This window comes from Heteronotia binoei, chromosome 5 (assembly GCF_032191835.1).
Source record: "Heteronotia binoei isolate CCM8104 ecotype False Entrance Well chromosome 5, APGP_CSIRO_Hbin_v1, whole genome shotgun sequence".
In the NCBI taxonomy this organism is placed as follows: domain Eukaryota; kingdom Metazoa; phylum Chordata; class Lepidosauria; order Squamata; family Gekkonidae; genus Heteronotia; species Heteronotia binoei.
In genome coordinates, this window is record NC_083227.1 from 88,257,887 (window position 1) to 88,284,893 (window position 27,007).

The 27,007-nt window shown below is 43.2% G+C and overlaps 1 protein-coding gene across 1 annotated transcript in view; it reads right to left on the bottom strand.

Moving 5' to 3' along the window:
- CACNA2D3 (calcium voltage-gated channel auxiliary subunit alpha2delta 3) overlaps positions 1–27,007 on the bottom strand; it is a 1,102,401-nt gene that overhangs the window by 209,185 nt on the left and 866,209 nt on the right. Inside the window, exons 19-26 of the mRNA XM_060238809.1 lie at positions 16,077–16,148; positions 15,741–15,802; positions 13,912–13,979; positions 11,346–11,391; positions 11,102–11,199; positions 7,297–7,390; positions 6,251–6,346; positions 949–1,070 (exon numbers count right to left, since the gene is read on the bottom strand). Coding sequence (XP_060094792.1) covers positions 949–1,070; positions 6,251–6,346; positions 7,297–7,390; positions 11,102–11,199; positions 11,346–11,391; positions 13,912–13,979; positions 15,741–15,802; positions 16,077–16,148 — 658 coding nt within the window. The remainder of the gene's footprint in view (positions 1–948; positions 1,071–6,250; positions 6,347–7,296; positions 7,391–11,101; positions 11,200–11,345; positions 11,392–13,911; positions 13,980–15,740; positions 15,803–16,076; positions 16,149–27,007) is intronic.

Genomic DNA, 27,007 nt, shown 5'->3' on the forward strand with positions numbered 1-27,007 from the left:
CTATTTATGATATCCCGTATAGGATATCTAAGGTCACCCTGGCAAGATTTAATAAGCCAGGAAGGGCATGGGTCCAATTTACAAGTAGTTGGGCGAGCCGTTAAGAGAATCCTGTCAACTACCTCCAGGCTGAGGGGGTCGAAGCCATCCAGCGTATAATCCGAAGACAGGCTCGGAGCCTCGATTTCGCTAACTGTCTCAAAATTGGCCAGGGGGTCGGGGCGAAGTGACGCGATTTTATCCACAAAAAATTTCGCAAAAGCCTCACAGCCTATTTCCAATTAATTAGAATTTAGTCTGCCCTGCGGCAGCGTTGTAAGTCCTCTAATTATGTCGAACAATTGTGCCGGGCGCGAAGTTGCGGACGCAATCTTAGCCACAAAGAACGTTTTCTTTGCGGCTTTGATTGCCATCTCATAGGCCTTCAAATTCTCTCTATAAGATGTTCGGGTCACTTCGTCTCGAGTACGCTGCCATTGCCTCTCCAGTCGTCTGAGTCCCCGCTTTTGTTGCCGCAACTCCTGGTTGAACCAGGGTGATGGCTTCAAGCGGGGACGCAGAGGGCGCTTGGGTGCGACCTCCCCAATGGCCCTGGAGAGCCCATCATCCCAGGACTCTACCAGATCATCCAGGGAGTCGCCAGTGGGCCAGGTGTCCCGAAGAGCCGTTAGGAACCCTTCCGGGTCCATCAGGCTCCGCGGGTGAGCTAAAATGTGCTCTTCGCCTAAACAGGTTTAGATACACAGGTATATAGATACACAGAACAATTTTTTAATACATTTCAAGGTTAAAAATAATTGTTGAAGCTATCTCACAAATTCTTAATTACCCATAATTTAAATAATATTACATGGAAAAGCAACAATGGGTGCCATTCTTTGTTTGACCAAGGATTCTTTCTAAAGGTAATGCATCATCTGTGAGTGAAACCATAGCTAAATAACTAACCTGTACTGAATGGGATTGAGTACACAAAGCTTCCTGGTATCTGTTCAGCAGCTCTTCTGTACCACAGTGGAAAGTGATCAGCATTGAAAATATTTTCTTTGTCTTCAGCTGTCAAGAAGTCTCTTGAAACAGAAGGAAACATAACATGTTTACTGTTTCTTGATGAATCACATAAAATTATCATGAAAATCAGAGTTCTTTCTTGAGGTGCTGCAAAAAAACTAAGGACTAGCTTTATTCTAAACTTGTTTCCAGTTCTTTCCTTTAAAAATACACTACATATAATAACCATGCTATGAACATAATGAATAGAATACTGTAGAGTAGGGTTTCCCAAACTCCACCTCACCCCATAGCCTAGTTATTTTTACACTTCTTCTTCGTGGGCCACTAAAATTTGGAGGTGGAGCTAGGAGACTTTGGGGGGGGAGCTGGGAGACAGGAATTATGTCATTTCCTTCCAGGTCAAGGGCCAAGTGATGTCACTTTTGGGGCACACTGATCCAAAACTCCACCTCTTCCTGTAATGTCACTTCCAAGGCACTCCCTCAAACCTGCCTCTTCTTCTGAAGTAACTTTGTTTTCTGAAAAATCTCTCTGAAACTCATTCTGAGCCAAAAAGGGGGGGGGTGGGGTGGAAAGTGGGCGGTTTGCAACTTTTTCATGCATTCCCAGGGTTCTCTCTTTCCACCCCCACACCTGCATTCACCTATCTGTTTGTGTGTTCTTTTCCAGCTTGCAAGCACTCCTAATGCCCATGTTCCATTGTCTGCACCACCTACACACCCCTTCCTCAACAGCACTGGCCAGTGTATGCAGTTGGGAGTGCTGTTGCCACTGCCATCAGGAATGCCAGCACTGTCTACCACCCACATTGGGCCCTGGCAGCTGCTCTACCTCAAAATATGCTGACACATTTAGCTGCTACTACTGGAACCTTGCCTCAAGTTACAACCAAGCTTGCTTGGTTTCAAGAAAATCTTTTGACAGATATTTTTCATAGTTTTCCTTGCTGAAACACTGGGAAATTGCTGTGAAAGGTAGCAGAGAATTGTACTGAAATTAATGAATTAATTTCAAGTTATATGAAGTTCACACAAGCTTTTCTGCAGTTATCCCAAAAATGATATTTATGAGGGGCTTGCAGCTTTTTACTGGCTGTTTCCCATGCCTTTAAAAGCAACCTGTTCTGCAGATATTTAGCCAGTGAACCTCTTTTCATTCTTTTCAATATTTACAGGAAGAGTTTAATTTTGCTGTCAGACAGCTGTTAAAAGCAGGACCAGTAAAATGGTGCCATGTTCATAGTACCACCACTTCCAGTGCTGTTGAGATATACAGCAGTAATCTCCAATAATCTCTTTCTGCCCCACACCTCTCACTCTCACTCACTCACACAGAAATCTCATAGAAAGGCCAGCTGGCTACAACTGGGGGTGCCAACTTTTCATTGGCAGAGCTCTTATGTCTGCAACCACAGTATGATGAACAGAAAAGTTTCATCCAGTAAAAATGGAAGGAAAGAAAGAGAAAGGGAAATAAAGAAAGGGAAAGAATGAAATGGAAGGAAAGGAAAATAAAGTAAGACGTGGAAAGAAAGAACATAAGAACATAAGAGAAGCCATGTTGGATCAGGCCAGAGGACCATCCACTCCAAAATTCTCTCACAAAATGTCCAAAAAGCACCAGAATGTCCACCAGCGGGGCCAGGGCACTAGAAGCCCTCCCACTGTTGCTTCCCCTCCACCAGCACCAAGAATACAGACAGAACATCACTTGTAGGGAAAGAAAGAAAGAAAGAAGGGGGGGACAAAGAAAAAAACCTTACTTACCATCAGATGACCCCAGCCAGCAACAATTCTGTCCAGGAGTCATTTGGTTAAAAAAAAAAGCTACTGGAATGCCCACTCCCCACCCCTCGCGGCTGAAAAAACACACATCCCCCCCTTCTTTGCCGTCCAGGCCTCCCAGGGAAATCTCCCCAAAAGAACACGCTGCAAGGCACATGAAAGCTCATACCTTGAAGAGCACTTCTTGGGTCTAAAGTGCCAGTGGGCTCTGGCTTTTCTCTCAAACACTGGGAGGGGGTGGGGAGAAGGAAGGAAAGGCAGCCCAGGTCCTCTCTGCACAACACAGAGACATTGGGGGATGGAAGGAAGGAAAACGGGGCTCAGGCTTTGCAGCCTGTGTTGGTCTTCAAGCCTAGCTTTTCTCAGCAGAACACAGAGACGTTGGGGGATGGAAGGAAGGAAAACGGGGCTCAGGCTTTGCAGCCTGTGTCAGTCTTCAAGCTTAGCTTTTCTCTGCACAACAGAGAGACAGAAATGGAAGGAAGGAAAACGGGGCTCAGACTTTGCTAGGGGTGGGGCCAGTTTTGGCTTTTCTTGTGACCAAGTATTGAGGTTTCCGTGGCCCGGTACCGGGTCGTGACCCTGCAAATGGGAAACACTGCTGTAGAGTACTGTAGAGCAAAGTTTCTCCAATTCAGAAGTGATTATTCTTTTCAAATGTATTTGGTTGGGATCTAAAGAACCAAGCATTGGACAGGAACCCCAAGATGCTTTGTGTTTTTTTTCAAACAGAGGCCCTCCAAATTGCACAGCAAACTGAGACAACATTCAACATTTGTTTGTGATACAGCATAATGTTGGAGGGGAAAATCCCTCTGGCCTTTGATAACGCTTTGGATCCTGGCCCTTTGGAATTAAGAATTCACTTAAAACTAGCTGGTTGTACTGAATTGATGCTATTGTGTAAACATTTGCCTTCAGATACCTAAAATTAATGCAGAGGATGGATATAATTTGTTTTCCATGGTCTGTAAGTTACAGTCAACTTATTGTAGCAGACAGTGTTGGATCAGCTTGATCTGGAATCATCTATTGTGCTAGCACTCCAAGTAAGTCCCAAATGAATATCACCCACTTTCCATACACAATATAAGTTACTTTATAATGCCTAAATTGTTAACCCAATAGTCTTAGAAGCTATGCCATTATTATTCAAATTTCTTCAACTGGGGAACTGTGGACAAGAGTAAAAATAAAACTTAGGCAGAAGCTTAACCAAAGTATCTGTTTTGGATCTTAAATATTCACTTATCTGTTTATCAAGGGTAGGTTGTATTAGATTAGGCAAATGACTGCTAGTTTCAATCACTTAAAAATGGCTCCTTTTATCCAAAAGGATAGGGAAGCAATCAACTGCCCAACTGGAAAAGTGGACTCTTAACCACCCAAGACATACCACAGCACTTCTAAATATTACAACATGCTAGGGTTTAAAGAACTGGAAGAAATCAAGACTGTTTTGTTTAGGGTTGCCAAGTCTGACTCAGCAGTGCAGTTCCACTGAATACAGTCTTCATTTTCTTGTCCTCTTTTTTTGCCTGTCCTCCGCCAAATGAAAGTGAAATTTGTCATACTCCCACAAGTCCCCTTGTCAGGTTTTGGGAGCATTTCCAAACATGACTTTTTAAAGGGACATGCATGCACACACTCTCAAAGCAAGCAAAATAAAGAGATTTTCTGATGTCACTAGGGCAATTTATTCACAGGAGTTGCTGAATGTAACAATCTGCTGTATTTCAACCAGCTTTTTCAGACAGGAACAGGAAAGGAGAGCATCCCAGGGGTGAAATTTTCTTCCATCTCATAATCAGGTTCTAGTTAACTCTTTCTTATCCATTACTCTGGCCTGAAGCTACAGTGGGGTTGATAGGGTCCTGGACTGACCACTGAAAAACCAAGCAGAAACCCCCAGCCCCACCACTTACCCTCCTTCCTTGGCCTCCCTTCAGCCCCTGCCACACAGCAGACTCACCTGACACTGTGGCCTGCTGGCAGCCTCCTCCCAGGGCAGCAGCAAGATGATCCAGGGCCAGAGCCTGCACAAGCCCAGCAGAGGGAGAGGAACTGCTGTCCCATGTGCATCTGCCACTCTCTGCTCTGCGACAATGAAGTGGCATCTCACTTGCCACATGTTTACCCACTCAGCCAGCTATGGACTGGCCCACAGCCCTCCCAGCCACCTTGGTTCCTGCTGGTCCTGTGGTCACACATGGCTTCATAGTGTTGCTGCTGCTTTGGAGCTGCTGCTGAGCCCTGGACAGCAAGGCCAAGTGGCAGTGGCAGGAAAGTGAACTCAGCCTCTGGCTCCCACCTAGCACCCTGGGCAGCCCATTGGGAGGAGAAAAGCAAGGGGCAGAAGGCATTGGAAGAAGCCCCTGAGTGGATTGTTGGTGGAGGTTCCTGCCAGGCAGAGTGGCAGTTGCAGGGAGGGCTTACTCCCAAGAAGACCCCCACAGGCATCCTTGGTTCCTGGGAGATCCAGCTTCAGCACATAACACATAACTCTTGGCACACTGGCTATGATCTGGCATTGACTTTGATGAATTCTGGACCATTTTGGTAAGGCAAACAATAAGACACATGATACAACACATATGCCCTTGACCAGAACATAAGGCTGTTTTATAAGAGGCCTCAATTACATCTCTTAGCCTTTGCTTTTTTATTGAACTGCTTTCTTTTTGGTTCAGCATTGATTTATTGTATTTTGTAATATGAGCCTGTATGTGTATATATTTATTTGACCTCTGAAGAAGACCATTTTAGGTCAAAATGCATCAGGTCAAGTGGTTTCCCATAGTTGTATGATTTTACTAAGTAAGGAGGCTAATTATGTGCCCCTAAATGCTTTTAATTTTCTGTAATAAATGCATGTATTTTTGGTTATGATTTTTATTTAAATTCTGCTTTTAATTTTAGACCCTTATTGTATATTAACCTTTAGGTTCTTGATTCCAGTTTTTGGGTTAGGTTTCTTTCTTCTCTCTGTTTTATTTTCTTCTTTCAGCACTAACAGCCCAGACCCCCCTAAAGAAAAAAATCCTCCTTGTGGCTCCACCAAATTTGGAATCCTGGCTATGGCCCTGATTCTATAATAATGACTGCTATAGTGAATGCAAAACAGAGGGATTTTGCTCTCTGCGTTTCTCACAGCTTCACACACTTGTGGCTCTTCCTGTTTGCCCTTCAACCTGCTTTCCTGCTGCTGAGATTTAAAGGCACACACACGTTCCAAAAAGTTTTAACAGTCTTCTAAGCCTGCCAAGGTTTAAAGGTACATGGTGGCTGTTGGGGTGGGGCTTTCCCCACCAGACAGCTGACTGGCTGAGGAGAGGAGCCTGCAAAATCAGGGGATTCTCCACTGGGACCTGAGGACTGGCAAGCCTAGTTTTGTTTTTATGACCCACTTTCTCTTCATCCTGTTTTCTTATCTAACATAGCATACGACTTACTGGTTAGTTAGTTGTTCTGGACCCACAAACAAATTGACACGAGAAAAACCTGTTCGAGTTCCAAGGAAAGCAACTTCTACTCCTTTGTCTGAATTTCTGAAAGACAGAAACAAATGTAGAAGAATAATATCTATATAGAAAATGCTGTGTGGTTATCTTATGGTTACAAAAGTTGTAAAAATACAAAATGTAGAGTTGAAATGCTATTACATAATGAACACACTAGTAAACCTGCTTTTATTGAGATATTTTCTCAGCCACCCAGTGAATGTACACACCAGTATGTAGTCAATGCACAAGATCCCTCCATTCTGACCTAAATCAATGTATACTTATTTGGGAGTAAGTGCTATGAATTCATTCCAAAACTTTTGTTTTATGTACTTTTCCTTTCTCTTTAAAAATTACTTTTAGAATAGCTTATTTTCCATGTACTTTTAAGGGATATACTTTTAGATCCCATTGATGGGTCTTACCCTTTCCTTCCCCTTTCGTATTTTCAAAACTGATTTTAAATGGATTTAAATACAGTTTAGTGTACTGATTTAAAGTGAAATACACTAAGTATCAGTTAGCAGGGATCCACTATGCATATCAAATTGCTATTATTATTGTTGTTACTACTATCTTACCCCTTTTCCATTTGATCCAATCATCACACCACCCCCACACCCCAAGCCTGCTGTAGCACTTGTTCTTACTAATTATAGGCAGAGGGGGAGTACAAAAGAACTGGGAAAAAATAGTTAAGAAAATCCAAAACAGCTTTATCTCTTCTTTCAGCAGCAGATTTAAAGGGAAAAGGAAAATTTCTGGGTTATGGCTTGATCACCAGATATACCATGTCTATGTACAAAGCCATACCATGACAGAATCTCAGTTCTAGAACATTCATATGATTACTACCAGTATCTGAGTAGAAACTGTAGAAACAGCATTGAGATCTCTCTGCAGCAAACATTTTACTAAGTTACCATAATTTTACCAAGAAGACTTCTATGCACAAATTTGTTGTTAAAATAATACGCATTATTGTGTTTACTTACTCTGATTTGTTTAGTGCAAGACTGGTCCAGTAAGCTTCTATTGGTGCACTCACTACTGCATCAAACAATACTTCTTGTATCAATTCTTTATCACCTGTAATGTTTTAATGCATTAATAAAAAGCACATACAAAATCTCTTTAAGAGACCAGGGGGTATTGCCACAGATTCTCAAGGTCCACTGCCACAAATCAGACATTTCACTGTGGACTCTGACACTAGAAGAGATTAAGAGTGCAAGAAGTGGAAAATCTCACACAGTTTTTTAAATGTCATGTATTAAAACTTGCAAGAGTTCCATGTTTCCATACTGTATTTCATCCAATACACAGTACACAATAGCTACATTCCAAAATATGGACTATGATCCATAGCCCTTTCTGCTGCCATCTATAGATGAACATAAGCACATGGTGTATTTTCCATGCCATTGCCAACATGGAACTGTCCCAGTTACTTCTTTTATATCATCAAATCAATCTAAATGTCTTTTCTTATTTCCTAAATAGGGTTTTACTATATCTGAAGAACAAGATCAATGTCTTGTTTTATCTGTAGTGTATGGTGTGGTGTATCCTAATTTCATCAGACATCAGAACCTACATAGAGTCAGTACTTGGATGGGGCACACATATGAATCACACATGAAGCTGCCTTATACTGGATCAAAGCATTGGTCCATCAAGGTCAGTACTGTGAGAAAAATACCCCTATTTCCAGAACATCGTAGTCACCTGCTGGGTTGCCAAGGTGTCTGGAGACTCAACTCACACACATCTGCCGGATAACGTGGGTTCTGTCTACCAAACTGGAAGGGACTTATGAGTACTAACAGCCATAACGATGCAGCAGCACTCCGTGCCTCCGGAAGAGTGCTAGCCAGGAGAACAGATGGGTTTCCAATCTGTCCGTGCGAACTCCAACGTGGCCGTTGGAGTGGAAGAAGTTGTACAGCCAGGAACTGTCTGGGCAAGTAGTTTTCAGCCTTGACCACAGAATCCACTTTGGAAGGCTAACACCACAAGCAACTATCTTCCTGCCGTGCCAGACTCCATTACATCGAAGCGAGAGGCTCACGTACTCAACAGATGTCACCTATGCATAAAGCCATCAAGCTTATCTTAGGCGTGGATCCTGTGAGACCGCCTAAGCCTTTGTCCAACGAAACTTAAGACAAAGACTAGTGCCAATTGGAAGTTCGAAGAAGAGGAAGACCATCTTCACCGAGAGCCAAGTTCCATCGTATAGACCAGGTGTTACCTAGGTAGCAATTTGGCCATCTATTGTCCCCCTTTTAGATAAGTTTGATAGACTTAAGTACCCCCCACCTTAATAATTTCCCCCATTCTTTCCCTTAACGGTCATCCTGGAGCCTCCCACCCTGGCTCATTGTTACCTGGAAGTCCAATCAGGTAACCAGGGCCCAAGCTTGTTCATTGGTCAGTTATAGGCACCCAATTAGGTGCCAGCAATTAACTTGCTATTGGCTACTGCATAAATCCAGCCCTTATGGTCATTGCAGAGCCTCCCCTTTTTCTGAGGTCATGTACCAGCTGACCACTGTCATCCGCCCCTGTACCTCCCATCCCTTGAGAGCTCAAGGTACTCCTTATAACCTGTGACCCAGCTCCTCACAGGTGTGCATCTAGCAGTACCCCAGTTCTGCTGTCTAGATACATCCCCGATTCTTGGCCAGTTGAGGGTCCCCTCCCCCTAGTCCTCGTTTGTCGCCATTGGAGCCTTCCTTGAAGACTACGATCAGTAATTATCACCCTGTTTGTCCATCCTTGTGTTGTCTCTGAATCTCTCTCTATTTTTCTTAGGACTGTGTGTATGTTTTATGAGTTTACTATCTTGTATGTGTGTCTATATTTTTCTGGAATAAATTTTAATTGTTTTTATTTAATTAGTGTCCCTGGTAATTTTAAGCAATAATTTTTGGATGTGTATCCTGTATACATAGATAAAAGATCCTTTTTAAACCAGGTGCCCACCTGTCAATTCCCCAGCCTCGTTTTGAGGGCATTTTGGCTTACAGTACTGTCTACTCAGATTGGCGATAGATCTCCAGGGTCTCAGGCAGAGGTCTTTCACATAATCTACTGCCTTGTCCTTTCAACTGAAAATGCCAAGGATTAAACCTGGGACCTTCTGCATTCAAAGCAAAGGTTCTCCCACTGAATCACAGTCCTCTCTTGGGACCACCAACGAAGACTACAGAGGAAGACAATGGCAAACCACCTCCACTGCTCACTTTCCTTGAAAACCTCTTGCTCGACTCACTATAAATCAGATGTGACTTAATGGTATTGTGTTGATACACTAGTAACTTGTCAATATAGTACAAACAGAACTTTCAAAGTAACAATGCTTAGCATTTGTATCATGTTTTTGAGTGTTTAGTACTTTACATACATTATCATGTTATATTATTTACAAAAATCATGTTGTAATATTTACAAATACCCAGTATGGTAGGTCAGAGCCATTGCAGTGTAGTAATTAAAGTGTCAGCTAGTAGAGCCAGGTTTGTATTTCCTGTGTGTTACCATGCTTACTAGTCAGGGATGTTGAATTCATTTGTTAGGAGGGCCAGATATAACACAAATAGGACTTTGTGGGGTTGGGCCATCTGTGTCATAAAATGTAATGTAAGGTAGCAGAGATATAAACTTTATAAAGGACACAGACAAACACAAAGACATTAGGTTTTAACTTAAATACAAACATGCTTAAAACTCCTGCAATATTTTGTTTAAAATGGAAAGGTGGGGGAATAGTGGGATTTGGCAATGCAATTTGTTAAAATAGAGGATCAAGAAAAAGCACAAGGATCACAGCAGAAACTAAAAGCATAAAATGCTCTGAGCCTGGGAAAACAATGAAATGGCATTGCAAGCTTCTTCCCCTGCCTGGGTCTTCTCAGAATGGCAATGGCTCTCCAGTGTAATATCCCCCTTTGGTTGTGGGTTTCCAAGTTAGAATACTCACTAAGCACCAGTTCTCAGGTCCACTGAGCAAAGACAACCTGGCTTGAAGCATCAACCCTTTATTTGCAAGGGCACAACTCCAGGAAGCATTAGCTTCAACCAGCTATAGGAATGCTGAAACAGCACAGACAATTTTCAAGGAAAATGTGGAATAGATTTTCCATTAAGGTTTCTGGGCCCTATCTATCTGGGCACAGAGACCTTAATGGAAAATCCATTCCACGTTTTTGTTGCAGCTTTGTTTCATGCTGCAGCCAGACAAGGCAGAAAGAGCAGGGAATTTCAGCAGCCTCGGAGCTTCAAAGAGTAAGGACAGGAGAGGGATGGTGGAGAAGAGAGCCTGGTGGGCCTGATTAAAGCCCTTGGTGGGCTGGTTCTGGCACATGAGCTGGTCATTTGACACCATTGCACTAGGTGATCTTGGGCCAGTCATTCTCCCTCAGCATGAATTACTGTCACTGTTTTGTGCAAAAATAAAATGGGGAAGAGAACACTACATAACTGAGCTCCTTAGAAAGGGTGAGATTAAAACAAAATAAATACACATAACCCTCATAATGCTGCTGGGTAGATGATGAAGAGTATGAGAGGCTCAGACAAGATCCAAACTAGGCATTATTTGAATTGTAGTTCAGTCTTTCAGCCACTGTGCTATACTAGCTCTCAGAGCAGAGCTTATTAACTATGTACATTTTGCTGCATTGGAAAATGCAAATAAACTGGGTTCACTTCCACAAAAAGCAAGTACAATGTGTTTATTTGGGTGGATGTCTGCAAATCATGTTAAAATTAGCACTTAAATAACAGCATACTCACACTGAAGCAATGGCTCTTTTCCTGTGAGGTAGTTTTTAATAGCTGTCAATTGACTCATGTGGCGGTGCTCTGGATGCAAGTCAGTGTTGCAATATGACCTGAGAACACAGAGTGGTTAAAAATAATTGTACTGCATATTGGCATGCATGATCTCCTTTTGTCTTTCCATATGAGGAGCTGAGCACAACTATCATGAAGAAAAAGCACAAGCACAAGCTCACATCATGCTTTGGCAAAGGCTTACCATTCATCTGCCAGAGATACATCAGGCTGCTCTAAGTCATGCAACCCTGAAACCAAAATAAATGGCAAAGGGTCATTTCAGAGGACATTAGCAGCAGCATTCATCTACAATTAATGACTGTCATTTATTTTCCTTTTAAAAATAAAATTCACTAGTTTATACAACATAACGAATCACAACAAATGGTTATTTTCATTAGTGCTCACAAACATGCAAGACCTAAGCAGCCTGTTTTGTTAAATCCACATAAACAAAGACGATTAAGTACATACGATCACATCTGTTAAACAGTGGAAGACATCTATACAAGCTTCAATAAAGGTGGTATACAAACACCACCACCCCCTCCCGGTATTCGAGATATATTCAGGGGGGAAGCCATGTTGGTCTGAAGCAGCAGAACAAAGTTTGAGTCCAGGAACACCTTTAAGACCGAACACAGTGTTATTCAAGGTATGCGTGCACATGAAAGCTCATATCTTAAATAAAACTTGGTTGGTCTTAAAGGTGCCCTTGGACTCAAACCTTTTCTGGTATCCAGGTGTGATTTATGTCGGTTATTACAAGGTAAGAAGTGGTTATGAAGTGGTTGTGAAGGAAAGTGGTGGCTGTGAGGGAAGTCAAAGGATAAGTATCTAAAGATAAGAACAAAGCAAGATACAAGACATAGGAAACAGAACTTCACTACAAAGTGCCACAACAAACATCTGTAGCTCCTTCTGTTACAGAACTATAAAGAAAAAGGCAAGCTCCACAATGGAAGAAGCTAGAGACTTCACTTTTAAATTAGGTGGGGATTTAGAGAGTCTGGAACACAAATTGCTCTATGGCTCTATTCAATTACTCCTTTTTTAAAAAAAAAATCAAAATTCCTTAGTGATTGGGAAGGAAACTGCTACTGTGACAGCCAAGCATTGTGGGAGCCCAGAACCCCTCCAGCCTCCCCATCATTTCCTGGCTAAGGGGGCAGAGACACTCTGTTGCCTCTGATGCCAGCATTAGGGAGAAGCCCACAGCAGAGGCAATGGTGCTTTGCAAGTCTGGGGCAAGTTCAGTTCTTTCTGTTTTTAAATTCAAAGGGCCGTATCTACCAGACCATTAGTCGGTGTCTCTTGCCAAATAAGAATTATTTCTCATGCAAACTTCCTTCCTTTCCCTTCCCATCCCTGTACCTCCCCCAAAACCTGCAACGCTCCCAAAATTCCAGAAGATATGTTGTTGTTACTACTGGAATTCTGAAAGTGCTTTGCATCATTTCGGGTGTCCTTGAGCCAAAACAAATCAGTGAATTTCAGTTATAGTTTTGGCTCAAGTATAAATGCAATTGCTTAGGTGCATCCTCTACTAAAGAAGTCTAAACTGGACCTAGGGATTTCAATAACTATTGACCAGTCTCACTTGTTCCATTCTTGAGCAAGGTGATTGAACAAGTGGTGGCTGAATGACTTCAAGCTTTCCTGGATGAAGCAGACTGTTTGGACCTTTTCCAGTCTGGGCTGAGGGCTCATTATGGGACTTAAGCAGGCTTGGAAGCCCTGGTGGATGACCTGTGCTGGGAAACGGACAGAGGGAGTACAACTCTGTTAATTTTTCTGGACCTCTCTGTGGCTTTCTAGACTGAGTGTCCACTTAAGCTGTCTTTCCATGCTGGGACTGGGAGGCACTATTTAGTAGTGATTTCAATCCTACCTGGAAGGTAGGTTTCAGAAGATGGTACCGAAGACTAACACACAGTCCCTTGGCCTTTGGTCAGTGGTGTCCTCTATGCCTTTCAGCTTTTACATGAAGCTGTTGGGTGAGGTCATCTGGAGATTTCAGCTGAATTGTCACCGATTTGCAGATGATACTTAACTCTATATCTTTCTTCCAGCCTGGTAGAAGCTATGAATTGGTTCATGGAGGAAGTTTTGGAGAGCATGCAGGCTAATAAACTGAAAAATAATCCTAACAAGATGGAAGTGCTATTGGTGGTTGAAAGGTCTGACCTGGGATTTAAGCTGTCATCCATTCTGGAAGACATGCACTCACCTTGAAAAAACAGGTCTGAAGTTTGGGGGTACTCTTGGACCCAAGCCTACTGCCGGATGACTCATAGCAGCTATGGCCAGGAGTGCCTTTTCCCAACTTTGACCGGTTAGCCAGCTGTGGACCTTCCTTGGCAGAAAAGATCTGGCCACTGTGAGGCATGCCCTGGTTATATCTAGATTAGATTACTCCACATGGGCCTGTCACTGAATGGTCTTCAGAAACTTCAATTGGTGCAGAATGCTGTAACCAGGGCATTGACTGGAGTGAAACACATGGACCATATTAACCCACAATTTTGGCCCCAATCCTGACAATCTGTTTCTGGGCACACATACTATGCATCCAGTGTCACATGTGAGTTGATGTCAATAGTTCAGTTAACCATCCCTATCTCATGAAAAAAGGTCAGAACTGTGCACAAGATGGCTGAATAATAGATTATTAAACAGCTCAGGAGATCACAGGATTTTGACCCATTTCAGTTCAACATCTAAACTGGTTTGTAGAAAATGTGATCAAATTATCAAAAAGAAATTACCTTCTTCTACTGAAACATTTCCTCTGAAGAAATATTTGCCATGTCCTTTAGAAAGAGCGACACCTAAACTGTGCAGATAAACAAAAAGCAGACCATGAAATCTGTGGGACAAACAAGGGTATGTAGGTGAAAGCTCCAATTTTCCAATTTCTTTGTTGCTTCCTGTTTTAGAAACAATTTAGGTTTATTTCCCAAAGCTCATTTTTTGTTCTTATTGTTCATCTTCAGAAAAATGTCCTATCTGTTGTGTCAGCAGGGAAAAGCTGTTACATATTTTATATTTAGAGATACAACAAGCATGCAACCCCACTAAGGTTAGTGCTGTTCTTCCAGGGACTCCCATCTTCAGCCAAGATTTGAATATGCATATAGGCACAGATGGAGGCCAGATATAAATGAAAGTCATCTGTAGGGAAAAGAACCCTTATTGACAGTGTGGGAGTCAAGTGAGCTACTGAGGAAATTTAAGAATGTGACAATAGGGGACTTCTGACAGTTTCTTTTTTCTTAGGATGGGGCTGTTGCCTCCACATGTGGCAACTGATTGACTGAAATAATTAGATGTCTGATGTGTCAGCCTGGCTCCAGTGAATTGACATGAACCAATGCTTTTATGACTAAGGGAACTCATTCCAGAGACTTCCAAAAACTGCAAATTTATCTCAAATGGTAAAAAGCTAATGAATCCTTTATTTCAGTTATGACTGGTTAACAGCTGTTGCTGATTGTCTCCATTCTATTCAGGAGTCTAAAGACCCTATTAAGCTAAAGCATAAAGACAGGATATTAGGATAATGGAACTTTACATTTATCCACCATCTTCAAAGCCATTATGAAAGCACTAATATGTCCAAGGCCCTCTCCACTATTTGGTCAGTGGGCTTTGGAAAGACTCATCAGTTACATTAGCTTGAGACTTTGTAAACCATCTTAATAAATAGCTTTAATTTACCCAGGAGTGCATAATCTGTGTTCATGTGGGTTAATTACCACTCTACCTCATTTGAAACTTGCTGTGTCATAGCCAGGACTATTTGCTTACCAAATGAAAACCCTTCATTGAATACAGGGCATATTTATGTTCTCTTCATGAATGACAAATAAGCTGCTAGATTATTGATTCCTTGCATTCTTTTATATCCCATGAAGAATATAGTAAAAAAAAAAATCCAACAGAGTGAAATTGCTGACTATTGCCATTGTATTAGTATATGTGCATGCTCAGCATGTAATTAGTAACATGGATGATAATGGATGGGATCCTACATATCCTTCAAACAGAATGAGCCTTACTTTATCCAAGGAAGGCTTCCTCCATCAGAGGTCCTTCATTTACCAGAAGGGAATCAATGGATCCAACCCATAACTTAAAACTGATTTATCAGGCCTCTTCTTCTGTGTAAATCCTTGTTCCAAAGTTTAAAGCTCAGTCTTGATAAAGACTCGCCATCATACAGCAACTCTGTGAAGAAAATGGGTTCTATGATAGAACACCACAGACTCTGGACATGCAAGGGCACTCATTCTCTTCAATGGCAGAGAAAGTTCAGTACTTAGACAAGAATATGTATATACTGCTTTACCCAGCACTGGAGAGACTGGACCACTTTCTGGAAGACAATCTTGGATGATGGCCAGAGAGTTTGCCTGTCAAAAATTTCCCATCTCTGCTTTAAACCTGAAAGGTGTGCTAGAAAGCCCATCTCCTTTTTAGCATTGTTCAGGGATTTTATTGTCAGCCTCTTCTGATGAGTTTTTAATGAGCTCACAAAAGCTCACACAAATATAACTGCCCGATGAAATGTTCCATTTATTATAACGAGCCCTACCTGAAAGGAGTCCCCTTGATGTCTGTGTAATAGTAGTCATTTGTCATCACCAAAACCCGCTTCTAGATTTAGAGGGGGGAAAAAACCTGAAGGTTTGTTATGAGAAGTTTGCAGAGTTAAATACAAAAGCAAAGTTATAATCTATGGCAAGATTGATAGCAACATACAGTCAGTATACATGCAAACATGCAGATGTTTATATATGACTCACGATTAACAAGCACATGAGAAATAATTTATCAGCAATAATTTTCTACTCCAAACAGATTATTTGAACTTGCTTTCTACATAACAGTTGAATTTACATTGAGTTGGAAAAATATTTCTATACAATACCCCCTTGTCCACTGTTTTCTTCACTTCCATGGAGAATTTTGCTGTTTTCCGATTCACCATTGCATTGCGAAGCTTAAGTAAAAATATATACACATGTATAATCATAAAAGAATTTAAGAAAATAAATCCTTTCATAATGCAAAATCTTTCATTATCTTAATCCCATTTTTCTACATACCTAACAAAAGGAACAAATGCCTCAACCCATCTTTGATATCCTAATGTTTTTTACTTATTTTTATACAATTTTAATTTTTTTATAGAACAAAACCTATTGACAAACAAAAACTAAATATTTGTACCTATATGAGTTATGATGTGACAGAATGAGTTACAGGTGAAATTCTCTTGGCAACTACATCTAAGCATAGAGATTATATCAAGGGGTGTGTCCTGTCATCTAGACTTCTGGTTCTAGGATTTTGGATTAAATCAAGGAACATTTTCCTCTTTGATATCTAAGCCATTTTAAGGCTCAAACTGGATGAGACACAAAAGACTCAGAATTTGGATCTTAAGAGCCAATTATTAGTCCCAGCAGCTTCTTTGAAGAATTGGGAAAGGTTGCTGGATTTGATCCCTTCCTCCCACGTTTGTAACTGGAATTAACATGGGTGAATAAACAGGCATAAGCAACTTGAATATGTATGTTCACATTGATGGAGTGAATTGCAATTTGGAGGGCTTATTTGATAGGGTTGCAAGGTCCCATCTCCCCAGTGGGGGAGGTGGGGGGCATTCCAGGAGGGGGAGGGGTCATCTCTGATGCAATGATGCCACACAGAGTAACAATATCATGTTGGAGATGCAGCATCATGTATGAATGCTCTCCTTTCCCCCAACCATTTAAAGAGAACATTTCCTTTAAATGGCTGGGGGGAAGCAGGCACCATGCATGCCTGCCCTATAAGCTGAGAATGTGCTGCTTGCAGGAAAGGGAAGGGCATCCCTTGCTTGAAAAGAGTGGACACCATGCACACCTGACCTGCAAGCCACAAATTTGCGGCTTGTGGAGCAGGCATACAAGGCACCCGCTCTTTTCAAGTGGGGCCATGGACAACTGTTGGGGTGGGGCTTCCCCTCCTGCCAGCTAGCTGTCTGGTGGAGCACAAAAAATTGGGGGCTCCTCCACCCCTACCTGGGGACTGGCATCCCTAGAATAGAGGCGCCATGGGAATGGAGGTGTAAAGGCTCTCAACAAGTAACCCTTCCCCAATTTTCAAAGCAGCCACTCCATGTTAACCATTATCCTTAAACAACAACAACACTGGTGTTCACAAACATATATTTCCTATCCTGAAGTTTCCGTCCTCTCGCAGTAGCCTTTCCTCCCTACTCTGCTGCACCACCAGGTCTTTTTCATGTTCTTCTTTTTTAAAAAAATAGCAACTGAATAGATTGTCTGGCACCCTAGGCAAGGCACCCTTCTGGCACCCCTCCTGTACTGAGCACATCACTGAATCACATGGGGGTGCCCAATTCTGCACCCCCAGATGGCCGGCATCCTAGCCAACTGCCTAGTTTGCCTAGTGGCAGAGCTGGCCCTGAGTATCATTATAACACTATAAAAATCTGTATATCATGCCTTTTCCCTTTGTATTTCCACAAGAAAAGGCCTAGAGGCTTACTTAAAAAAATTGGAGCAGGGAGCTGGGAGTTCAGATAACCAACACAAAGAATTGTAGACCACTGAAGTTATAATGATATTCAGTTCACAGGGGGAGGACATAAACCAAGGGAACAGGGGCAGGGAAAATGCAGACTAACCTAAAAAACAAAACAAACAAAAACACTGGAGTTATAATATGGAACAATTAAGGACTGGAAATGGGCTGAATATTCCTGTTCCTCTACTTCTTTCTCATGAATTTTATTCTCTCCTTTTCATCACTGCTTGCATTACATGTGATCACTACTAATTCTGCATAAAGCATTCCTAAATTCCAGTTCAGAGTCCCTAAAGGACTATTCCTGAGGTGTATTAACCTAATGCTCATATATTACAACAACCTAGGAACACAACTGAATTTCACAAGCTTGCTGGTCTGCTTTGAATATCTTAGTATGCCCTGTGCTTCTTCCTTGTGTCAGTTGAAACAATTAGTCTTTATTTTTTCATCATTTTCAGTTTCTTTGTGCAAAGTTCTCATAAAACATATTGCAACTTTAAGGACTGTCGCTGTCTCAGTAAATCAGCATTATACATATATATGCATAATGGTGTACATTGTACCTATAAATCCCATACACATTGCATAAAATGTATAAAAGATACAAATGAATCATCATACTAATGAGGGCTTCTTTTCCTGGGGGAACACAGTGGAATAGAGTTCTGGAACCTCTTTGTGGAAACAAAATTCTCAAAAAATGTTTAAAAGTTCATGATGCCCACCCATATGTTTCTCCTTTATTTCCCTCTTGAGAGTTCCGGCACCTCTGTTTCTAGGGGAGAAAAAACCTCTGATTCTAACAACACAAATGTGAGGACAGAAACTATGCAATGACGACATGTGGAAACAAAAAGTAATGAAAAGGGGCATATTCATCTCTCCCTACATCAAAGCAGGGTAATCAGAGACAAGAGAAACTCATTTGCAAGAGAAGAGGGAATGCACAAAATACCATTGCTCTTATCTTGTGTTTCCATCAGCATACTTCCTCCTATTTAAGTTTTTTAAAACTAAATAAATAAATAAAATTACTCAATCTTTAGTTTTATATGCTACAAGCAAAATAAATAAATGCATTTTTTTCAGACCGTCCTAGAATCAGAATTCTTGGATATTCTCATGCGGAAGCTATGCCAGCTTAATCCATTAAAACATGCTTTGATATGTAAACCAGACACTCCCTAAGACATTCCATTCTATATTCTGTCCTACAAGCATGAGTCAGATACATCTTCCTTCTTTCTGTTCCATGGTGCCTATCATAACCAGTGCAGAAGATGGAGCTCCCTCATTGGAAAAATATTGAGCATTTAGTTACACTAAATGGGTTGCTAAATCTGAACTTGATACAAATATGAAGTTTCCTGGTCAAGCAAAATCAAAGACGATTTTGATCAGATTAGTGACTTTCTTAGGGAGGGAGGAGGTCCTTCCTTTCTTATTTTGGACTTACATAAAACATGAATTCAAGTTGTTATTCCAGTTATGTCATGGAGTCATCTGCTAATTAAGAAACAAGACAGTGAGCAAATTTAAGATCCAAGTGGTCACCTAATGCATAGTTTGAGATTAGCATGGAGATCCCTGTTCTGAAGGAACACCCAAGAAAATGGGTGGGATCGCACTGGGAATCTGGTGCAGCAGTATCCTTGCTTTGATGTGTGCCGCAATAACACAGCCCCTGCCCTGTTGCCAAGAGAGGCATGAGCTGCACACATGCAAAAGGAGCATTCAGACTGCTCCTGCATGTGCAGGGCATATGCATAATGCACCCCAGACATTCAGATAGCTGGGGAAATTGCCCTGCATGCTCTTTAGAGGAAGTTCCCAGTAGCCATTTAATCCGGTTCCAGCCCATCCTAAAATGACATAAAGACAGGTGGGACGTCGGAGAGGGGTTGGCGATCTGGCTGGTGTACCGTCCGCCTAACGCACCAGCCAGCGCCTTACCATCCCTGATGGAGGCGGCATCAGGCTGGGCATTGGAGTACCCGAGGCTTATGGTCCTGGGTGACTTCAATGTCCATGCCGATGATGCGGCCTCCAATTGGGCAATGGACCTAGTGTCTTCCATGGCGACACTGGGACTCTCTCAATTTGTTACGACCCCTACGCATCAGGCTGGGCACACATTAGACCTGATCTTTGCGTCCGGGATTCGGGTGAACGATATCGCAACGGAGGCGGTACCATGGTCGGATCACTTAGCCCTCAAGGCCCGTGTGGAGACACCACTCCAATCCTGTAAGGGTGGAGAGCCTATTTTGGCTCACCCGTGGAGCCTGATGGACCCGGAATGGTTCCAGATGGCTCTTCAGGATCCCTGGCAATTCCCTTGATGCCCTAGTTAACGCCTGGCAAGATCGGCTGTCTGGGGCAATCAACGAGATCACACTTCGATGTCCTCTGCGCCCTCGTTCAAAGCTGGCTCCATGGTACACCTTGGAGTTACGCCAGCTGAAACAAGGGCTTAGACGACTAGAGAGGCAGTGGCGGCGCACTCGTGACGAAGCGGCGAGAACATCTTATAGAGCGTTTATGAGATCTTATGAGATGGCAGTCAAGGCTGCGAAGAAAAATTACTTCGCAGCCAAGATTGCGTCTGCAAATTCGCGCCCGGCACAATTGTTTAAAATAATTGGATGTTTAACTACACTGCCCCAGGGCAGGCCAAATGTTAGAGAATTGGAAATAGGCTGTGAGGCTTTTGCGAAATATTTTGCAGACAAAATCACGTTGCTCCGCCAGGACCTCCCCATCACATTGGATACGGTACATGAACTGGAGGCTCTGTGCCTGTCTTCTGGTTTAGTTCTGGATCACTTCGACCCACTCAGCCTGGAGGAAGTTGATGGAATTCTCTCCTCTGCGCGCCCAACAACTTGTGATTTGCACCCGTGCCCCTCTTGGCTAATTAAATCTTGTCTGAGGGAGCTCAGATGTCCTTTACAGGACATCATAAATAGATCCCTCCTGGAGGGGCGCTTTCCAACATCCTTAAAAGAGGCTCTGGTCCATCCCCTCCTGAAAAAAAGTACAGCAGATCCGGCCGAATTGGCAAACTACTGACCGGTCTCGAATTTACCGTTTTTAGGTAAAATTATAGAGAGGGCAGTGGCGCTGCAGTTGCAGGGCTTTCTGGATGACGCTTCCGTCCTAGACCCTTGCCAGTTCGGCTTTCGCCCAGGCCGTGGGATGGAGACAGTGCTGGTCGCCTTGGCGGATGAATTCCAATGGCATCTGGATCGAGGTGGTGTGGCGGTGCTGATGTTGTTAGACCTGTTGGCCGCGTTCGACATCGTTGACCATCGGCTACTGACCCGCCGCCTCGCCGATGTTGGGGTTAGGGGGTCGGCCCTTCAATGGCTTTCCTCCTTCCTTGAGGATCGGGGACAAAGGGTGGCAATCGGGGGTGAACTCTCCCAGAGACGCACACTACATTGTGGGGTGCCTCAGGGAGCAGTTCTCTCGCTGATGCTATTTAACATCTATATGCGCCCCCTTGCCCAGATTTCCAGGAGGTATGGGCTTGGGTGTCACCAGTATACAGATGACACCCAGCTCTATCTGCTAATGGATGGCTGGCCTGGCTGCGTCCCAGAGAATCTGGACCTGGCATTGCAGGCCGTGGCAACTTGGTTAAGGCTGAGTGGGTTGAAACTGAATCCAGCGAAGACAGAGGTCCTTTGCTTGGGTCAGGGCGCTCGGGGGGGGGGGTGGAAATACCTCTCCCGGTCTTCGACGGGGCGCCATTGAAAGCGGCGCACCGAGTCAGAAGCCTCGGAGTCCTACTGGAGCCTTCATTATCAATGGAGGCTCAGATAGCAGCTACTGCCAAATCTGCCTTTTTTCATCTGAGGCGGGCAAGGCAGTTGGCTCCCTTCCTAGAGCGTCAGGACCTGGCAACAATGATCCATGCAACGGTCACCTCGAGACTAGATTACTGTAATGCCCTCTACATGGGGCTGCCTCTGTGCCGAACCCGGAAGCTGCAGCTAGTGCAGAACGCGGCTGCCAGATTGCTGTTGGGGCTCCCAAAGTGGGAGCACATACAGCCGGGGCTGCGTGAACTGCACCGGCTGCCAGTTATATACCGGATTCGTTACAAAGTGCTGGTCATTACCTTTAAAGCCCTATATGGCCGAGGACCTGCCTACCTTAGGGACCATCTCTCCCCGTATGAACCCCAGAGAGCACTGAGGTCAGCAGGGAAGAACCTGCTGACTATTCCCGGGCCAAAAGACGTAAAACTCCAGAGTACCCGTACTCGGGCTTTCTCTGTTATGGCTCCACAGCTGTGGAATCAGCTTCCAGAAGAAATGCAGGCCCTGCAGGACTTTGAACAGTTCCACAGGGCCTGCAAGACCGTTCTCTTTCGAATGGCTTTCACTGAGTAAATTGCTAAGTAAATTCACCATCTGAATAGCACCAACATATCAACATACTAACATTAACTTATTGTTTTTAGAATTTTAATAGTTTTTAATTACCTGTTGGTTTATATTGTTAGTTATAATTTAATGTATTTTAACTCAATGTATAACTCAATGAATTTTGTTGTGAGCCGCCCTGAGCCTGCTCCGGCGGGTAGGGCGGGATATAAATAAAATGTGTTGTTGTTGTTGGGACTCAGAAACAGATATATGATCACGCACATTAAATCTGGAGGGGAGGCATGGATAGGTCGGGCCAAATCTCTTGTGTGATCACATACAATGTAATGAAAATCAGATCAATTTTTTAAATACTAGTGAAATATCTGAGTGAGAGCCATACACTTTCTTAATTTAATTTTAATTCCCTCTGACTAGAGACAATGTTCTATAATCTCAGTCCAGTATTTCCTTCTCTGTGTTGCAATCAACCTCCATTTTTGCTTTCCTTTCTCTCCATTTGTATGCCAGTCACAAGAAACAAAGCAACATATTTCTGGCACCTCAGAAGACTGAGAGCTAGAAGAAGGAGTAGACCACACTCAGGAATTTTTTTTTTTTGCGGGGGGGAGAGTAAACTATTCCAGGATCCCACAATACTCCCCCCTCTAATAATGGATAATGGTACCTAAGACTACTGGACAAAGATTGTGTACATCAGGCCTTTCACTTTTAGCCAAAACTATTACTTACAGAATCAAATAAAAAGGCTGTTTGCCTGTCTATTGAATTGGCATATACTGATTTATATAATACAATTATTCTGTCAACATTCCGTGTATACCAATGTGTGATGTTATCTACTGGCAATATTTGTGGCGTTGTGCAAGAGAAGGGCCCCAAGACTATGTTTGTTCCTCAGCCTGGGTTTAGCCCTGATCACACACAATCTCATTGTACTTGCTGAAGACAGTAGCTGCCTCAAAGAGACATGGACCCATACCTAGCCATTAGATCATTAATCAAGGCTTTTCGGTAAATGATCGGGACACTGCACCACAAAAGAATTATGCCATATTAACACCCAGCCACAGAAAGAACAAAGCTTGCATTAGCATTTCATACTCAAGGGTTCTCTGTTAGACTGGACTATTGAATTTTCCATTTAAACTGCAGATCAGTGAGGTAAGATAGACAAGCCCAGTTCCTGGTACATGGCACCTGCTTCTTCACTGCTTTCCCCCTGGATTATTTGCTTTCTGAAAACTTCTTCATTGTCTGGAACCTGCATGGAGATGTATAGTCAGTTTTGATTTATTCTTGGGCTCTACATCTTTAGCCTCTTTTCTCCCCTCTAAAGTGTAACGTGCTATCTGGTGTAGTTGGGTGCTTGGAATATTTGACTCCCTTTGGTGGGCATAATCACTAGGGGACATTTTGTAGAAAAATAAGTGGTAGAGCTCATTAGCATAACCATTAGCATATGCTGCCCCCCCCAGGCAAAAGCAACCCAATGCAAGAAAGGAGAGCCCCAGGCAAGCAAGGCTGGCTTGGGCTGGCTAGAGATCCAGCCAGCCCAAACAGGCCTCACTTGCCTGGGGCTCTCCTAGACTGCCCCTCCCCCCAGTCACAAGGCCAGCAAGCCATCCTCTGCCCAAAATCACATAAGAAGTGGTGCGGTCGTGGTGGTGCAGGTTTCTCCAGGGATTAATGAGGGCTGCTGGGGGCATGGCAAAACTCCTGGTGGTTGGCTGGCTGGCTGCCTGCACTCCTAATCCAGGGATTGTTATGCAGCTGCACCTACTATTCAATGGACAATGTAGGTGGGGAGGAAGAGGGGGAACCCTCAGAAAGCTTCAGGAGCTGCACTTCTGATTATTACCATGTACTTGGTATTAGTGAGACAACTTAATTTTGCTAATTCTTGCATGCTACTTCTTCAGCAATCTTTTCTGATTTTATTCCATTCAGCTTTTCAGTATTCCTTCCTTGCAGAAGAGCTTTTTCTCCTTGCCAGCAGACTCCTTTTTGGCCATCTGGGGTGAATAACTGCTGAAACTAGGGATGCTTCTTTAAGCCCACTGCATTGGGGTTGAAGTGGGTCACATTCATGCTGTCATGTATATGATATCCATGTGTCCTCTGATCACATATTGTCTCTGACAATTAAGTGAACAGAAATCTCTTGCACATGCAGGATCACCATGTGAGTGGCTGAATGCTGACAGGAATCTATAGGTGGGGAAAATCTATCCAGAAAGTTTTCTATATGGCAGCATTGCTTCACTACACTGAAAGGCACAGTTGGGTTGGGACCAGACTGACAGCTCGGGGTACAAGGGAGGCATCTCAAACTGGGCCAGTTCAAATGGAGCGGCGGAAGCCTATCCACACACTCCCCTGCAAAGCACTCATATCCCACATGGGATGCACTCAATTACAAATACTTAGTGGATTAGTTGGGACCAGTCTCTCTCTCGACATTGCTGACAGAATAAAAGTAAGAGTAGGTTGTGTGAGAGAGGACAAGCAACTTGAAGATAAAGCTATGTGTGTATAAGTTAATTAGCATCACTTTCTGCCAACTCCGTCTCCCCCAGCAATCAGCTTTACTATTACTACTCTTACCCAGGGCTTGAATTCAGCAGAAGCTCACAGGAGTGCAGCTCCTGAACCTCCAGTCAGGGTCTGGATGCAGTGGGGAGTTCTCTCCCTGCTGCACACAGATCCCGGGGCATATGCAAATGAAATATGCTACTGAGCTCCTGCACATTTTTTCCCTACAGAATGACGCCTGGCCTTACCAGTCATTTGACTGCATAGATAATGGCCATTTTAATCTTATTTTAACTTGTATCATCTAAAGAGAGCTAGTTTGGTATAGCAGTTAAGTGTGCGGACTCTTGTCTGGGAGAACTGGATTTGATTCCCCACTCCTCCACTTGCAGCTGCTGGAATGGCCTTGAGTCAGCCATAGCTCTCACAGAGGTTGCCCTTGAAAGGGCAGCTGCTGTGAGATCTCTCTCAGCCCCACCCACCTCACAGGGTGTGGGGGAAGATGATAAAGGAGATTGTAAGCCACTCTGAAACTCTGATTCAGAGAGAAGAAAGGAAAGGAAAGGAAAGGAAAGGAAAGGAAAGGAAAGGAAAGGAAAGGAAAGGAAAGGAAAGGAAAGGAAAGGAAAGGAAAGGAAAGGAAAGGAAAGGAAAGGAAAGGAAAGGAAAGGAAAGGTCCCCTGTGCAAGCACCAGTCATTTCCAACTCTCGGATGACGTTGCTTTTCACAACGCTTTCACGGCAGATTTTTTACGGGGTGGTTTGCCATTGCCTTCCCCAGTCATCTACAATCTCCCCACAGCAAGCTGGGTACTCATTTTACCAACCTCGGAAGGATAGAAGGCTGAGTCAACCTTGAGCCAGCTACCTGAAAACCCAGCTTCCACTGGGGATTGAACTCAAGTTGTGAGCAGAGTTTAGGAATGCAGTACTGCAACCTTTAACACTCTGTGCCACGGGGCTCTTTTTTCAGAGAGAAGAGTGGGGTATAAATCTGTAGTCTTCATCTTCTAAACTTGTAAGTACATAGTCACTGCCCAGACTTGGGTACCTAATAGCTTCATTCAATAGATTTTCTTAGGAGAAGTAAAAGCACATTCTGGGGGATATTTCCTTTTCTTTTGTACCCTTAGAAGCTCGATGATTCACAAATCTAAAGATGCAGAAGACACTTTTTTTAATGTAAGGGCTAAAAGTGCTGAGACAAATTTTGCAATTGCCAGAGTGGTCTTAGGCTCCTTATCACTGAGCAAAAGTCCTTTGACAAAGCTGTGGGGGAGAGGCAGAGAGAGGCTAATGTGGTGATGACACTAGCAGCAGCCTCACCAGGCAAATCGGGCAAAGAGTGGCTCGGTTGCTGGCTGCGTGTGCAGGCTCCAAGGACTGCAAGCAGGGGGGAAACTGGGGGGAGAAGCTGTCCCGGGGCCCCTAAAGGTGTGGGGCCCCATAGACCAGTGCCTTCTTGGCCTAATCCGGCCCTGCTCTTTGTCCTGTATAGAACAATCCTGAGGTGCTTTCAGTGTTGACCTCCTTCCACAAGGGAGCTTATCAGACATTTTTCCTTGGCAGATTTAGGTACAAGATGAAGATTTTTATTTATTTATTTATTTTGCAATGACTCTCCCCACCCTTAATGTCCCCCCCCCGGGGGGTGGATCTATATTTTTTGCTGGTTTATTAAATACATAATATCATATTTGAAAAAAAGAGGAAGAAAATAAGCAGAATATTGAAGTTGAGGACAAGGCAGAATCTCCTTAGGAATGGTTTGCATTCCAACGTCTGAAACCAGACGAGAACACTCCCCCCCCCCCCCCCGCATGATAATTTGCAGACATTTTCTCTTTAAACCCTGTGTTGGATTTCTTGGAGAGGGTGCACATGGAGGGGGAGGAGCTGCCAAAGCTTGGAAGTAAAAATATCTGTTTTTATTTTTGTGAAGAATTTGAGCATGGATGACCTGCTGAAAATTGCAATGTTTGCAGCTCTTTAAATTTAATTCTTGGCCATCTAGATTTGAGTCAACAATCTTACTCTTCAGTCAGCGAGTGTAAAAGAATAATTTTTCGCTGGAGGCATGTGTAAAATAAAACATATATTTTACTATAGGCTTTAAAAAAAAACAAAAAAAACAACAACAATGTGTAATGGGCAATTCTGGAAATATTTTCCCTTTTTAACTTTTTGTGGTTTTGGACTTGGAGAGCTGGTCTTAATTACCAATCTACTTCTTAACATTTAAAGAACTGTTCCATTTATCTTTAACATGTTTCTCATTTTTCTCCATTTCAAGACCTGCTGTATTCCAAGACCCACTCCCCACATAGCC